The 17,736-nt window shown below is 39.9% G+C and overlaps 1 protein-coding gene across 4 annotated transcripts in view; it reads left to right on the forward strand.

Annotated features, from left to right (window-relative positions):
* Positions 1 to 17,736, forward strand: part of tnr (tenascin R (restrictin, janusin)) — a 211,824-nt gene that overhangs the window by 134,223 nt on the left and 59,865 nt on the right. For all 4 annotated transcript variants that reach the window (XM_086273408.1, XM_086273406.1, XM_086273409.1 and 1 more), the window contains exons 5-11: positions 845 to 1,067; positions 1,169 to 1,269; positions 3,402 to 3,564; positions 4,398 to 4,874; positions 13,239 to 13,358; positions 13,527 to 13,670; positions 14,587 to 14,702. In XM_086273408.1, coding sequence (XP_086129534.1) covers positions 845 to 1,067; positions 1,169 to 1,269; positions 3,402 to 3,564; positions 4,398 to 4,874; positions 13,239 to 13,358; positions 13,527 to 13,670; positions 14,587 to 14,702 — 1,344 coding nt within the window. The remainder of the gene's footprint in view (positions 1 to 844; positions 1,068 to 1,168; positions 1,270 to 3,401; positions 3,565 to 4,397; positions 4,875 to 13,238; positions 13,359 to 13,526; positions 13,671 to 14,586; positions 14,703 to 17,736) is intronic.

Below are 17,736 nucleotides of genomic sequence, written 5' to 3' on the forward strand. Positions count from 1 at the left end.
AAGTAATCACCAAAAACTTACTAACATGTAGTCTGTATTTAACCAGTTATTGTGGGCCAATATTACTGGCCACTATTAGCTATTTGCCAATATGTTACAACGTGTTGCTGTTGCAGTTAGGCCACCAGAGGACACTTTGCAACCTGCCTGTTGGCAAATCGCCACAACTACCAGCTGATAACAGATGTTAGTGAAATCCTAAAAATCCTATATTATCAAGCTATAGCTATAGCATGATAGTGTGATAGCACTGACAAAAATATTAGTTTATTGATTAATTTGCTACAGCAGAATATATACAGGTGTACAGCTACTGTGCCATGTGGAAACATTTTGAGAAATATATGCTACATACTGTACCATTTGCTGTGCTACTGAGGGAATGAGTTTAACAAACAGTTAATTGTGTAGATAGGTGCAGTTACTCTATACTAAGAGCTCATCCAGTAGAGTTCAAATGTACCTGCTTCAGGCTGTATTTTTTTACTTATCATTCCCTTTCTGCTTCAAATATTACTTCTTTATTAAATGTCAGTAATTCTCCAAATTCTCTACCTCACACGCTGGGAGTGCAAGCTGAAAACACTAAACTGTCACCACAGAATTTTGAAAATGACCCAATTTTTTCATGTGAAAATTGTTTTGTCAGTGTTGCAGCCAGTGAGAAAATCTTTCATATACTGTATATTAGTGTCATCTTGTTTTGTGTCCCCTGGGTTCCTCTGAGTTTTCACTCTATCATTTTGTAAACAGAAGGTATCAGAAAAAAACAATTGGAAGCCTCTGAGTACAAACCACGTGTCCTGGTTTTTATTTTTTTGTTTCATTTTGTGTCTCACTCCAGGGTGCCGCTCATGCTGCTCCATCAGGAGACAACAGGCTGGTTCGTACCACCAGAGTGAGGAGGCAGACCCCAGGGGGGGATCTGCCCCCCTCCGACTTATCAGCCAACCAGACCCTGCGGGAGCAACCTTTGGTCTTTAACCACGTCTATAACATTAACGTACCCTTGGAGTCTCTATGCTCTGTTGACTTGGACACCTCTGCACCATCAGGCCCAGGGGACGGTGAGGATCGATTTCTGGTCCTGCGCGTGCGCGCACAAACACACAAATACACACACAAGCCTTTAAGAAGTTTTTGAGACTTGTTCTTTTTGCTATCATAGGTTCTCGTGCTGAGTTGGGATCCAGACCTTCTGTAGAGGGTCCAGTGGATCCAAATGGAGCAACAGAATACACAGAGCAAACACTGGATGCTGAGAGCCAGGTGGGTGCTTCAACAGTGTTTTATTTGTGTGTAATTAGCATTAAAAATTTGGAAGAGCTACGAGACGTGAAGAGACTTCTTGGGTTGAATTAAATGATCTAATGTGAAAAGATATGATACGAAAGAGTTTCATGGGGATGTTTTTGCCAGAGTTAATTAAAACAAAAAAGCAATCAAAAAAATCTCTGTTTATCTCATACTGGGCCTTGTTGCAGCCCCTGATTGTAGCTCCTCTCCCTGTAAGGTCGCCCTCCTTTTAGGCAGTATTTTCCTGATTGGCTACCCCTTGTAAATAATAAAACTGAACAGCAGGTAAGTTGGGCTTCTTTCTGAGATGACCTTATTAAAGTTACCACCTCTCTTCAGATTCAGGTTAGGAATAAAAAAACTGCCATGAATGTTTAGCATGAAGCCAAAGCATTTGACTCACAGGGATTACGTAGTGTATATGCCAACCTCATTACTTTAAACTATGTCCTGTTTAATGACAATCAAGTTGTAACAGTTAATGTGGGACAGAACCTTAATAGTTCCCTTTATTACGATTCAGCGCTCTCCAACAAGAGTGCAAACAGGTGAATTTTAAATTGTATCTGGGCACATAACCCTCCGCTTCTCTGTCTGGGTTTTGTTCTTCTTCTTTTAAACTGGGTTTGACAAATCCAGTCAAAGTGAAACTGTCAAACTGAAAACTATTGTTCTACAGTGAGATTCTGGTAATAGAGAGCGCGAAGGACAGGTGGTTAGGATGTAGATGGTCTGGGTGGGTGAAAAGAAGCTGGATCCAGACAGCGAGCACTACAGCTTAAAACGGCTTTATTTACAAAAACAGATCAACAACATCACAAGACATGAACATACAAAGAAAGCATGACAAAGCCAAAACAAACAGGATAGAAGGGGGGTAGATGGTAGGGTAACTGGCGTGTAAAAGAGTGTGACGCATACTACACTCAAGGCTGTGTGAGTGTGATTAATTACATCACACATGACCAAGATGGGTTAAGGATGAACGAGTACTAATAACAACAACAATGTCATCTATGATAAAAATGATCAGAATCCTAAGATTGGAATAAAATAAATGAATTAATATATATATATATATATATATATATATATATATATATATATATATATATATATATATATATATATATATATTAGTTAATTATTTAAGTTAATTAAAGTAATTAAATGACAATGCTAATAAAGAAAAGGAAGGGGGTTGTTGAGAAACTCTAGGAATGGAAGGGAAAAAAATAGATGGCCAGACATTAATAACTTTGTCACGATGGATCTGTTCCCTATCTGTATCTGTCCTTTAAATGTGGCCTTCATTTACGTCTCACCTGGACACCTCTAAAGCTTTATGATTATCCATGAATTATATTTGTTTCTAAATGATTCTACACAAGCACACACAAGGTAAGAAGTCATATAATTAGTGCTATTTCAGGCTTTGGAGCATGAAATGCAGCTCAACAGTCTTTGCCGACTCATCCATTATAAATAATTAGAAGTTTAAAATGCTAGAATGAGAACGTGACAATGTGAAAAAACATTTCATAATGTGAACACGGCAGCTCAGAGTGATAAACCTACAGAGAATTATCACCCAAATCCACAGCTTCCCTGGGTTTACAGAGCTTATAGCTAGTCTAGCTTATCTTCTAGCGATTTGGCCAACAACTCTTTTGGTAAGCTCCCGTCATTCTCATAGCATTGATTTTTTGCTGCAGCAGGCAACTGTTTTTGGGGAATAAAGCTCTAAAAACCCACTCTACCTGCTCAGCATTAAACAGCAGAGCTGGCAACTATCTGGTGAATACAGCAGAGACTTTTTTGCAGCTAAAGAGACAGCTATTTACATCAGGAGAGAGTAGCACAAAAACAGAGCTAAAAGGGTGAATCACAGAGCTATCTGTGGAAGCCATGAGCACGACTCCCAATGAATGATAATGTTTCTAAGCACCTCTTGGTTGTGTAATAAAAACACCTTGAAAGGAGATATTTGTGTGTGCATATACTCGGGATTTCCTCAAGATGTTAATTAAAGATGCATTTCTACTTCATGGTGACTCTTTTATCTAATGGATGCACTTAGTTGTCAAAATTTTCTCCTTGTTTAGGTGACATTTACACACCGCATCAATATCCCCAAAGCAGCGTGCGGTTGTCCAGCAACGGCCACAATCCAGCAGCTTGCCACCAGGGTGGAGATGCTAGAGAGAGAGGTTTCCATGCTCAGAGCTCAGTGTGGATCCGGATGCTGCGGGGAGAGCTCAGCCATTGGTGAGTACTGTTTAACACTGACAACAAATACTATAGACAAACTTGTAGAATGTAGTTTTTGTCTATAAATCCCCTCAGCATCTGTACAAACAGACCGTGGTGTTGCAGAGAGCTTTTTGAGGCAAAAATGCAAAGAAATAAGACTGCGTTATGAAAAGAATTACATGAACTGTAAACCAGGCAGAAAAGAAAAGACAGACGCCAGTAAAATATTGATGCTGGAAGGTGGGTTTTCTTCTTCTTCTTCTTCCTCTTTTTGTCTTGCTCACAGTCTGAAATGTGTGGAGAAACCTTTGTTACTGGCAAAAATTTGTTGTCTATTCAAGAGATGCTGCCATTATAATATGAGGGGACTGCAACTGATAGAGTTACAGAATTTATTATGGCTAAAGGATTTGCTCCATTGACACCATCCCCCCCGTCAAATATTTTCTGAAAACGCTCCATCTCCACTGTGAGAATATGATTATCTCCAGCAGTCACGATCAGAATCAGAAAGAGGATGAAATGTTTAGCCTGCGAGAGCAATGGGAGGATGGGAAAGGCAAAGTAGAAAAAGTTGGAGTATTTTAGATTTAACTACTGTTTCTTTAATCAGGGCTGTTTGACAACATTAACTAAATGATAACTGATTGGTTGTTACTTTTTATTCTATACTGAATTGATATGTTTCTTCAAATATGCTATGTATTTCATGGTGGTTACTTGAGGTAGGTATCACAAAATGCACAAAGTAATGTGACCCTAACTTTTCAAACTCCCGCTTTAAAGATGTGTGTGTGGGAGGTTTTGTACTTGAATCAAGTACTAAGCGATTCAATCTGTCTTTTCAGGCCGTTTGGACTTTGTCCCAGGCTGCAGCAACCACGGCAGCTTCAGCTTCGATATGTGCAGCTGCATCTGCGAGGAAGGGTGGACCGGCAAAAACTGCTCCGAGCCTCGCTGCCCAAATGACTGCTCCGGTCAAGGGGTGTGTGTTGAAGGGGAGTGCGTGTGCGACCGTGACTTTGGAGGTGACAACTGTTCGGAGCCGCGCTGCCCTTCGGACTGCTCTGGCCGCGGATTGTGCATCGATGGGGAGTGCGTTTGTGAGGAGTCGTTCACAGGCGAAGACTGCATGGTCGGAAGGTGTCTCAATGACTGCTCGGACCAGGGGCTGTGCATAAACGGGACGTGCCAGTGCCGGCCTGGGTATGTGGGAGAGGACTGCTCGCTCGTCTACTGTGCAAACAACTGCAGCAAGAAGGGAATCTGCAAGGAGGGCTTCTGCGTCTGTCGGGATGGATATGCTGGAGATGACTGCAACTCTGGTAGGCTGCTAATTTTGATCTTCCACTGATCGCTTTGATCGTCTGCCTGTTGGCAAGTACCAAAAGCAGTTGGTCTGACGTTTGTGGTTCTATTTCCTAGAGCAGAAACTCTTGGAGAAGGAGATGTCTTTCTTAACACTTGGTATCGGTGTGACCAGGATCATACACTCAGAACAGAAATCCAGTCTAAGCAGATTTTATAGTAACACTGCGTGACCCACAGACAGATTAGACTGAATTCTTTACAAATGAGGCATGTTTTTTATGGAATTGTAGCTAAAATGTTTAATAGAGTGACTCTATTCGGTCTTTAAGTGATGACGTAATGAGTCCTGCTTCCGGGCCCAAACTACTCTGCCTTTAATAAGGCTTTTGTGTTTTTTACATGTTTTAATGCTTTGTATCTTGTTCCATTTAATCTCAACAAGGCCCTAAAAACAGTCTGTGATCACTCTCTCGGTTTTTATTACTGCTAAGCTCAGTTTTTAAAACCTTACGATGTAACTACAGCTCAGCCCATGCAGCAGTATGTTGATAACTAACCTCGTATTGTGGATGGATTATCTCAGTTCTCCCAACTGAAGTTCAGTCCAGTTACAGCAGGAGTTGGCAACCCTAGGCACGCGTGCCACAGTTGGCACTGTGTGGCACAGTTGGCGGTCTTTCTCAGACTTACTGCACCAAAAAATCGTTTGAGGCAATGACTGATTGCGTGGGGTCGCAGAACTAGTCCTTGTCTCCAAAACAACCATTTCAGAGGAACAAGAATCAACTTCAGTGTACAGACAATCTGTAAACAGTGTTTCCTGAGTGTACCATGATAAAGTTTTCCTCTTTAAGTTCTGGTTATGTATCTCATAACCATGCTTGATGTGACATGTTTCAGACGAGTATCTTTATAAAGAGGATATCAGTGTTATTTCTATAGAGATCTAAAAAAAAAAGAAAGAAAGAAAGGAAAATAAGAAATTGTCTCTTGTTAAAAACAAACTACCAGCAGTAGATATTTTTAGTCACTATTTTACATCCAGCTAGAGATTTTACAAGTCCTACATATTTGCCCCACATACAGCTAGGGCTGCAACTTCATTGTTATTCAGTTAATTAATTAAATTACCTGAAGGCCATCACAATTTCCCTGAGCCCAAAGAAACAGCAATATCAGTTATCGGTCATTAAACCTAAAGATGTAAATCTTACAGTTTTATATAAAGCAGTGGAAAACTGCAAAACATCACATTTAAGAGGCTTTTTGTTCTTATTTGACTAAAACCGTGATCAAATATGTGCGTAATTCACTTTCAGAATTCTGTCTTAAATGTATTAACTGACTTCTTCCACATTAAGTGGAACATAACACAGAAACTTAAAGCTTCCTGTAAATACCCAGTACTATCTGTGATTGCCGCAGAGAGCTTGCATGAACACGTGCACGAACAAAGGAGGTTGTTAATGCAACAACCTAGTGCAGTGTTTGGATAGGAAGTAGACTTCACAGGTTTGAAAGCACACCTGAAAAATAAACCCATCTGTGCTTCAAATGGAGGTGGTGGGGTGCCTGACTTGCTGGACAGCCAAAGGTGTAACAGCATTCATTTGTCAAAAGTCACATTCATCTGGGGGAGAGCTGTCATATTAGCCGTAGCTAAGACGTTTTTTTGAGCCGCTTTTGTTCAAAGCCAGCTCTCCACGCCAAAATATCAGATCCTCCTCTGCCATTTAAGAGGCCTGTCAACGTGGTGACGGATGGGGACAGACAGAAGAGCGAGTGATAGAAAGGCAGGGATGCAAAATCATATTACTAAGGCGTCTCGGTCCTACCCCACCCATTTAATATCTACACCAAGTGAGGGAGACCGAATTGCCTATTTCTTTGTAATTAGAGACCAAAATAGGCAGCGCTTGTAGGGGATAGTTTGCTGAATACCAAACGAAGCAGTTCAATTACCGGAGACTTGTAGGGTGACAGGCTTAAGTGTTTCACGTTATCACAAACTGGAGAAAGCGGCATGTATTTTTGCTTCAATAATGGTGGCCTATATTCTCCCGCTACGAGAAATAATGGAGGTTGTTGAATTTAAATTGGACGTTTCAGGCGTGCAGTAAGAAATAGTATATCTTTACATAAAAATACATTCCCCCCAAAAAGCCAAAATCACCCGGAGGAAAGTGACATTCAGCCATACAGCAGAAGTGCTCCACGATCATTTCTATGAGTCCCGACGCCACTGTGGAGAGACAGTGACACTCTTGCTTTGTTGACATCCTTTGAGTGCTGCAGTGGTGACAACTGACATTTACATTTCTCATCATATCAGCGCTATGATAAAGCTTCGGGGCCCGGGCCTCACCGCTTACCCGACCTGCGCGTGACGGTCGTGGATCCTCATTTCGAGGATGTTGACAGGTTAGAACAGCCGCAGAGCCTGCGTGGCGGGAGTTGTGGCTCGAGAAGCTGCCGCAGCACGTCATCTAACATTTCCAGGCAAGAGGAAGCATGTTGCTGCATGGGTGTGAAAAAAATTCACTCTTATTGACGTCATACAAGCAAAATTGCATCACCTTTTGCTGTACTTTTAATATTAAGGGCTGTTGCTGCTGGCTTTATGCGCCATAGCTGTAATAGCTTTATTATGCCATTAAACTATATGAATATTATAGATTTTTAAAAATGTATGTAACCATTTTAATGGATGTGTGTTGTAAAAGGACAAAGTGGAAGCCACATGTATACATTTTATTTTTTAGAGTTAGGCGCTGTGGTCTGCTTATAGATGTTGTTTCCTTGTTTTATTGCCCCATTCCGCATCAGTCAGTTTTATGGCTTCATGAGTCAAAAGCATGGCCTTGTTACTTACAGCAGCCCAGTTAAAACAAGCCTACTGTTAAAAGACTAACTTTGCTCCATACAATTATATTATGATTAACAGCTCGAGCGATTTTGGCAGGAATGTGACACTCGCCTCATCGCACAGTAATGCATTGTCACAATCGGCTGACAGCTGTGCGGGTGGGTTTTTTTTTTTCACGTGTTGCTTTCACGGACAGCCTCAGCAGGGTGAGAACATACATCGTTATTATGGTTTCGACTGAAACTGTGCTTCAGCTTGTTTTTTTTGTTTGTTTTTTTTTAGCTCTTTTTGTATGTGCAACACAAAATTATTATTTGCATCTCTATCAATGACTATTGTAAAAACAACACAAAAGAAATTTTTTGTGCTTGTTGTTTATTTTTTTTATTCAGCATTGTCTGTGTTGGCAGTTATCACATTTCAGCGGGTAGTCGCGCCTGTGATTCACGATTATCAGGCTTTGTGAGTCTGATAACTCAGTCTGTTTAACTTCAGCTTGATTTATTATTGAGATATTGGTTTGTTTGGATCATTCAAAGTGCAGCAGTAAGTCTTTTACTCTGAGCCAGAGGAAGAAAACAATCTTGTACTGTATCTTCAAAATATCTGTCGTGATTTGCTTCCTAAAAATCATCTGTCCTTTCTTTTCCACCCAACAGAAACTCCAAAATATTATAATTAACAGTAAAACATGCAGTTTAGTCATTTAAGCGTGATTTATATGAAAAATTCCATTACACATAGCAGCCTGAAGGTAAGTTCCTTCTCTGATGATGCACTGACCTTCGTTGTGTGCTTAAAGTTGTACCATCGGGGTCTTAGTTCGGTGGATACTGCTATATCTGCCTATAATAGTATACTGATTAGACTTAATGAGACTTAAACACTCCGGGCAAGATTCTTCAACAACCTTCAGCAACTTGCCCTTTCTCAAGCAAACATTCAGAAGAATACAAGCTGAAGAAGACAAAAACCTTGAGCATTTTAATTAGTTCATGTGATTCAAGCAGTGTACTTTGAAATATGTGATTTATGTTGCGGATCGTTTTAAGAGAGGCGATTAGTTCCATCCAAGATTGGTTGGTGCTGCCTGTCATTCACTCTTGGTTTTTCACCAACTAGAAATGTTGATGGGATGTCTGAATGCACCAATCCTCTGTTAGACCACTCATCAGGGTAAATAAAAATTAACCAAAACCTTACCCAACTTAATTGTTTGATAGTGAGCTTTTACATGGCCACATAGTGAAATAATATTTAATACTGTTGACAGACTTCTCTGAGTAACCTTGTTAATCACTCTACCCCTGACCTTCTGCTGTACTTACAGTACTGTGCAAAAGTCTTGAGCCATTCTTCATTTAGATACTTTTAGAAAATTCAGTTCTTTGCTTAGTTGTATATATAGACACAGTTGTTTATCCCTTGAGCTGGAGTGGTTCTTGAGTGGTTCATAGGTCAGTGTTAAGTGGCGTAAGAAGCAAAACAGCATTCCTCTAAAAATGCTCAGGTACTAGGAGTGGACTAAAAATGAGTGAAAAAGTAGGCAACAACCAAAGGAAATCAGAAACTCTGGAGAACTACTGCCCAAGACCACTTTGAAATGTCCGAAGAAAGTCTGGCTTCTCGGAAGGAAAATATCAAGAAATGAGGGGTGGCTTGAGACCTTTGCATAGTATTGTATGCCTTTGCTTTCGAGGAGTTCATCCATTCATCTCTTGCATGACCTTATTCAGTCACTATTCTTTTGTCCCGTGGATTATTGCCCCTTCTTTGATTTATCATTCCCTTTATATACCTGACAAGTTGAACTGACGAAATAAATCTCGTTAAGTGAATGCTGCAGGATTTGCCCCTCAGTTCTGAAATGATCTAGCCACTGTACAGGATGGGCCCATCTGTCGAGTGCGTGAGAAAGTGCTGGAAAATTCTACTAAAGTGCCCAAGGGTTTCCGGTGGGGGATTCACTGATCGGCTGTAGTGTCCTGTATCACAGGGGTGGGGAGAGTTTTGTTTTTCACACCATCACAATTCTCCTTTATCTCCTTCTCTCTTTCATCCTTTTTGCTCTAGTTTACTTTTAGTTGTTTTTCAGTGTTAAATTATTTATTCTTCTCCAGCAGATCTCTTTCTCCTCTTCTGTGTCTTCTGTGCATCCAGCCCATCCTACAGTTTTTTCCCCCCCAAGTCAAACTGTTTGTATCATCTGTCTTGTCTCACCTCCTTTATGTCCTTCACTTGTCTCCCCCTCCCCTTTTGTTGTGTTTGCCTGTGGGAGTTGTGGACGGTCTTTCTTTATGGCTCCACATTTGCATTCAGCACCACCTCTTAGGTTTACGACCTGATGATCTCAAGTTCAGGATTTCTTGCACCCAGCACTGGATTCTTTTACTGTCTGGGATTCGCTTTAACAATGCAATCTGTTCAAATATGAGATGGGTGTAATAAGCTGTCTCTAAGTATGACAGGCTACCTGGCTAACATCTGTCTCTAATCACAGTGTCTAAACTAACAGAGCACTATTTAGGCGTGACTTCGGGATAATTAAAACACAAACAAAAGTTTTAAATATAATAATTACTCCCTGCCTTATGGGTAAGAACATTTTCATAACCAAGATCTTAATAATCTATAAATATATTTTCTACTCATACTCCATTACCACAAAATAGGTTCGCCACTCGATGATGATGACGTCTGGTCAGCCTGCGTGAAATGCACGGGTGGCGGTATGAGGCAAAAATGTAAAAAAATAAATAAAAGCTTCTGACCTTTAGCCAAGTCCCGCCCCTGTCGGGTGCTGCTCCAGCACCCAGCGTGTCAATTTATGGCATTTTCAACTGTCAATGAGAGACATTCCAAAGGAAATAATAGTAAATCTCTGAAATGAATGAGAGAAAGCACTTGTGCTGGGAAGCCACATTCACTATTTAATTTGTCAGCTGAATATTTTGAAACAGTATATGTGATTTGCAGGTTTCATTTGCACACATTCTGAATTTCCCCCTCTTCTGAAAGCTCAACATGCCTAGTTACTATTGCTTAACGTTAAATCAAACTGTGGCTTTGCAACGGTCCAGTTGGATGCAGGAAATTTGGTCATACTAGCTGTACAACCTATTTGTATGCATGTTGCTCAATAAGCAGTGGAGCATGTGCACTTTCTTAATTACATCACTGCTTTCTTTAAAAAGAAAAAAGAAAACATTAAATTGAGATATTATCTCATACAAAGCAAAAAACAGTTAATAGCCAATTTGGTGAAAAAAGCTGTAACTCACTGTAAGGATGTAATGGGCCAGAAAAAAGGAGTGCATCACAGCTTACCATGGATCATCAGTTTTTTAAAATTTCTTCAGTGTCAGTGTATTTAATGCTGTTAGTTAACATATCTGACGTTAGATCGGAAAAAGAGAAATTGCATACTTAATGTTCTAAAATCTAAATAAATACAGGCTAAATAGCAGAGTACCAAAGACCGTGATTAATGAGTTAGAAGTTCTCGTTGTCACAAAGTCAGCTGGCGACATGGTGGTGCAGTGGTTAGCACTGTTGCCTCACAGCAAGACACTCCCCAGTTTGAACCCATCACATCTGCAGCCTTTCTGCACTTTTGTGTTCCCCCTGCGTACCCTGGCTTCCTCCTACACGCCAAAGACATGCATGAATGGTTGTGTCTTTCTTACTGTAACTTAAAACATAACCGGACTCAAAGCAAGTGTTCAGTTAAGGCATCATTTAGTTAGTTTAGTGTAAATTGAGTGGAAGTGACATGTTTTCAGTGATTCTTTTCCTCGGCGGCGGTATAAGTGTGATTTATATTCTCTGGTGAATAGATACAGTTTATACATTGAGCTTGTTTAGCCATATGTTGGTAATAACACCAAAGGAAATGTGGAATAATTGCACGCGTGATGAGACAAATGTGATACAAATAGTGCAGGGATATGTTTTTACATTTTGTACTAATTCAACATCAGTTTAGTTGTACAGTCCTGAAATTGCTGCCAGAACACAGACTACAAAACTGATCAGTCTGTCAGGAGGATAGTTATTACCAAGAATGTTGCACGGATGAATTTTACTTTGTTGCCACAAATCTAAAGAGACCCGATCAAGCGTCAGCATTGCTTTCTTACCTTATTTTCAACTAGTGCTCTGTTTTGCCGTTACACTCCTCACATTCTTTATAGATCTCCATCACCTGTTGGTCTGACGGGGTTTCTGACTTGAAGTAGGCTGCACTGAATCGATCCACTTTGTGAGAAAGAAAAGTCAAATGATGGGTCAAACACCTCCTTTAAATGGGAGCACGCACAGAGCCTGAAGGACAACGTGTGGGTTAACAAAGAAAGATGATAACTAACTAACATCCTTTCTGACTGGGGTTTGAAGTCTGGCTATGTTGAACGTGCACCAAAGAAACTCCACTCACAGTATAATCCACTATAGCGAGCCAGTTTCTTTTAAAAAGTTTCAGCCTTTTCACAGGACCTTCAATGATTATTGCAGAAATGCTTCAAAAATACACAAATTCTCATATTTCCTACATAAGTAGCTTGCGAAGCCCACAAGTAAGACTTTAATGTCTCTTCTAAAATCGGCATGATTAATAACCACCTTAACATTTTCTAGCCCTTTGACTGATCTGGCTGAGCTGATAAGGCAACAGCTCTCATGTAAAATTATCTTTTATCTGTAGAGTTTGGATGTCAGGCTTACTTAACTCACTGGACAGGCTGCGCTTAAGCTGGCTCACCAAAGGATTACAGCAAGGGATACACAACCTGGTTGACTGCTCTCTGTGCGAGTCACTGAAATAATGACATATGCCATGTGAACCTTCTGTTGCAAATTGCAGCCTTTATACTAATTCGATTACTAAATGCTCACAGTTTTCTGATTAAAGTAGGCGAATCCACACAGAAAACGTTTTTTGGAAGCAATCTGTCGCTCGCCCATCTCACAGAGCAGACAGATTGCCATTCTTGTGAGTCACACATCACCGCAGGCGCACAACATTTTTTTCTTCGTCGTTTTTTTGTTTTGTTTTGTTTTTTTGGCATCTACTGAAGTAATCTCCACAGATACTTGTTCAAATCACACAAATAAACAAATTATTTTTGTAAGAATTAATATGGTTCCAAATGTTACTTAAAAAAAGAATCCGTACAATTAATAATAATTAAATCTTCATGTTAAAACAGTAGTTATTTCCTTCCGCTAAGCTGATGACAACTATTTTAATCCTGTAACTTTCTGCTTCAGTGTCAGCCTGATGAAGGGACAGATTGTCCGGCTGCTCATCTTTCTGCTGCTGGTAGACAGATGGTACCACTCAAGCCTATTTTTCAGTGTTTTGCTTTGTGTTAAGGTTTTTTTTTTTTTATCACATATTTATTACAGTAGCAGATTACTAGTGTAAGATTTGTATTTTTCATTGCTACACCAAAAACAAATGTACAAAAAAAAATTCAAATTAGTTGTTTTGCTTTCTGTTTTTCGTTAACAGTTGCACCCGCCATGAACTTGAAAGTTCGAGGGGTGACAGATCAAACCATCGAGCTGGAGTGGGAGGGGTCAGTTGTGCTGACAGATTTCTTGGTGACCTACACACCGAGCACCCCCGGAGGTAAGTACAGATCCACGCTGACCTTTCAAAGCAGGACAGCCGTGAGTTAACTTCCCGTTGCTTCGAAATCTCTTGAAAGCATCGACATCTCCTATTTCTTTGTAAAAAAAAAAAAAAAGCAGTGCATCCATGTATCGGTGTATATTTCTTCACCTGCCTCCCTGTCAGGTGTGCAGCTAGAGATAAGGATTCCAGGCAACACGACTACCTGCACTATCTTGGAGCTCCAAGCTGGCATGGAGTACAACATCAATGTGTTCGCTGTCATTAACAACACTATCAGCGTTCCTGCCAGTATTACTGTTTGGACCTGTAAGTGCAATCATATGTTTTTGTTCTTTTTTTGTTCTTTTTTTTTTATAAAATGTTCCCTTGTGGTGCAACAGAAAGAGCCTGAAAGCATCTTTGTTTCCCAATTTAATATCTCAATTTACCTTCATGCAATATCCCCGGGCTCCTGGATTATTGCACGTGCAGTTCTACATTAACAAATGTGCACACAGTGTCTATCACGATTTTTTTTTTTTTTGTCAAGTCCTCCCAAAGATGTTTCTCTGTGTCAACAGAGTGAGAATACCACTTGCTTGTCTGTGCAAATTGCTTGTGATTTTCACCTGTAACAACTGCTTAGTGTCACTCACACACACACACTGTGTTAATGCCGGGTCCTTGCACCTGATATTGAAATACACCAATTGCTTTCACGCTTACCAACACTCTGCAAGCATTAAAACCCTGAATAAGTTTTTTTTTCTTCCACTGGAAGCAAAATATTGTATGATCGGTGTATTAGGTGACGTTTAGGTACATACAGTGTATTGCTATTAGTGCTGGCTTGGCTTGTAAAATTATTCTCAATTTCAACAACAACTGAATTTAATTTAAGTAGAATTTCTACTAATAAATTAGATTCAGGGCACTTTACTCTGATGGATCCATTTTTCCACTAGAATATGATTTATTTTGGGCATTATTTTTTTGCTAAACTTAATTTTAAGGGTTTAATTAGATATTCTGGAAAGATTGTTGGGAAACATTTAATTATAGCACTTTGAAAATTAAAGAATGAGCTGTTCTTTTTCAGTGAGTTATATATCATCAAAACTATGAAAACTTTCACGTATCCAAACTTAAAAAGAGAAAGAAGAGAGTTTTTTAAGCATTAGACAGTTGTGATTTATGGACTGTTGGTTAACTGAAGAACAATGATATGTCTCTACTCCTTCAGATCTCTCAAGTCCAGATGTTTTAGTCTTCAAATCCATGACAGAGACATCAGTGGAGGTCCACTGGCAACCGTTCTACTATTCCTTCGATGGATGGGAGATTAGCTTCATCCCCAAGGTACAATCTACCTGTCTGAATCTAAATGAATGGAATTGACACTCCTCCTTATGTCAGACTACACCACAGATGCTGAAAGTACAGTGAAACATATCCAGTATGGTTCTGCAATAGTCCTTCGCACAGCTGGCTGTGAGTTTTGCAGACTGTTGTCTACAGGTAACCATTTATTGTCGCCACGACTACCTTCGCTAGTGCTGTTGTTGGCCTGTCAACCATTGGTTAAGAAGAAGACCAAAATTATAACATACAAAGACATAAAAACAATGAAAAGTGTAGAAAAGTGCTGTATAATAATCAGTCCTTTTACAATTAAATAAGCTTGCAGACTCAAACATGACACACATGGATGCGATTCTTGATTTTGGGCATTCCTGATATGTGTGTGTGTGTGTTTGTGTGTGGCTGGGGTGTACCTTGAGTGGAATCACAAGGCAAGCTATTTGAGCTTCGATTGTTCAACAGGTTGATTATTCACCGCAATGATCAACTGCCCAGGCAACCAGACTCTCAGTACATTTGCGTACCATCGTTTCATTGGTTAATGGCTCTGCTGGAACATTTGAATCAATGTGATTTGACGACGTCTACGATGGTGCTTCAGAGGTTGAATTTTGATTGTTTTTTATCACATACAGTGCCAGAAAAGTAAAACAAGGGATTGATAATGTAGTTCAGCACCATGTGACATCTACCCATTCAGAAGCGAGAGTGCACGAGTCTCGCCTAATCCCCGTGTGTTTGTGAGGTGAACAGAAGGAATAAAGAGTTATTTATGCTTTAGATACATATTTGCACACTCTTTATTTTTCAGGGTTTTGCTTGTGAAATCTTGATTGGAAATAATTGTTTTCAAATCTCACTAATACCATCCTCTAGCTTTGAATGTCTGTAAAAACGGGGAGAAAACTGCATGGATTTAGGTTTTCTTGGGGGTTTAAAGCCCATACCAAATTAAACGAGCGGATTGTCTTAAGCTTATTGGCTATTAGATGGATGAGCCATTGAACTCTTTTTTCCTGAATAACCCTTCGCGAAGCCATACTAGGGCCAGGTTCAAAGCCAAAAAGCAAAAGCCTTTCTCTTTCTAATTCCTGCTGTAAACTCAGGTACTCTGAACTCTAATCTTGTCCCCTCTCACAGTAATTGGTTTTCTCCTTTAAGGTGTTCTCAAGGGAGATATCCTTTGGTCCAGCCAGGCACTAAGTCTCAAATCTGATGTTAAGATGCTTTTGTGTGTTTGTTTTTCAAGGCCTTTTAAGGATAGTAAGTTAAAAAAAAGTGCTCATCTTAATTTTATTTTATTGCTTTTAGTGTTCCCATCCTCCTTTGGTCTGTCCATTCCTTCATGTCTCATCACTGTTGTGTTCTCCCATCCCTCCCGGGCCTTTCCACCTAATCCCTTGTTTCTATTTTCCATCCAACAGCCCTTGGTTGAAATCTGTAACTGTTTTTTTTTTCAGTTACCCCTTGAAACTGCCCTCCATCCCTTTTTGTTTCACCTCTCTCGCATCCCTCTCTCTCTCTCTCTCTCTCTCTCTCTCTCTCTCTCTTTCATATTCTTTCCTCAATCGTCCCTTGCTTTCCCTCCCTCCCTCTCTCTCCAGCCGCAGGGGAAATCATATTATGAGTTGGCAGTCCCACCCCTGGTGGGTTTAATCCAGCAGTAGGGATTGTGAATTTTGACAATCTTGTAATGGAAGTAGGCATGAAAGCTTTGGCCTATGCGAACAAACACAAAACTCACTACCCTGTAAAAAGGAAACAAAGCGAGAGGGAAGGGGGGAAGGTGAGCTTTAGGACCCACCATTAATATGGTTAGAAACTGCTATAGCACAGTATATATGGTACATTCCCATAATGTAATATGCTGCCAGGGTTTTTGTACTGCATGCGTGCAGTACTGCAACATCTCATATGTTGGATTTTGTAATTCAATAAAAAAATAGATAAGACTACAAAGAAAGGCAGTTGTATATCGGAGGGACGGCTCAGGTTGAGCAGTTTGGAGGCAAAGAAAAAGAAGGAAGGCTGAGAGGGTTTGGACATGTGCAGGTGGGGTGGGATTGTAGATACACTGGAAAAAGGATGCTGACGATGGAGCTGCCAGGAAAGAGGAAAAGCGGAGAACCACAGACATGCAGACGGTTGGTGGGATAGAAAAGGATGGAAGGGAAAGAATGAGATAAAAGACACCAAGAAGGAGAAAAAGCAGAAGAATCAGTCAGTTGACAACTAGGGCTGGTGTTATTGGACAGATATTGCAGTCACATATTGACATTAAACAATTTTTGTGTTCATTAGTGTCATATTTGTTTTCTGTAAGGACTCTTTCAACTTTAAAAAAATGCAACCATGAAAAACTCCAATTCAAGTCTATTTTTCTCAAATCACCTTAAAAAGAATTGTGTTAATAAATGAGAGGATAACAAACGAGCTCGTGCACACATGTTGTTAACTTTCTCCTACTAGTCTTTGAGGAAGTGTTTCTCAACTTAAGACAGCAAAGTTGATGATTTTTTGATATTTGTGCTCACAGCATTAAACATGACATTTAAAAGACAAAAGACGAGAACGTCTTTTCCGGAAGCAGTGTCACCGTTACTTTGAATAACAGACTATACTTTTGTGTGTCGGGCTGGGGGAACTCTTCGATCTTCCTTGTTACCGTCTATTGCTGTCTGTTTAAAAAGGATAATGAATGATTTTCACACATAAGTTTTCAGCGCGGGTAACTGTAAACAAATTAGATGTATTTGTTGTACAGAATTTTTTCCTCTGAATTGTGAGATGACTAAAAACACTTCCCACTAGTTCTTATCATTAGAAAAGAACGAAAACAGTCAATGTATGAATGGGCAGTTAAATTGCTACATTTTCTTTTCATCCAGTGAAACGGAAGCAATAGAAAATACAAGGGACTAAGTCGCCAAAGCGATCTTGTCGGCACAGATAATGATGACTAATTATGAGCAAAGTGACACATGAGATGGGAGTGGGATATACTTTTGTGGTGATTCATTTTGCTTAATTT

The sequence above is a fragment of the Aulonocara sp. 'chitande type north' Nkhata Bay genome, linkage group LG18 (assembly GCF_057382095.1).
Source record: "Aulonocara sp. 'chitande type north' Nkhata Bay isolate Kocher_YH1m ecotype deep benthic linkage group LG18, A_spYH_male_GT1.1, whole genome shotgun sequence".
NCBI lineage: Eukaryota > Metazoa > Chordata > Actinopteri > Cichliformes > Cichlidae > Aulonocara > Aulonocara sp. 'chitande type north' Nkhata Bay.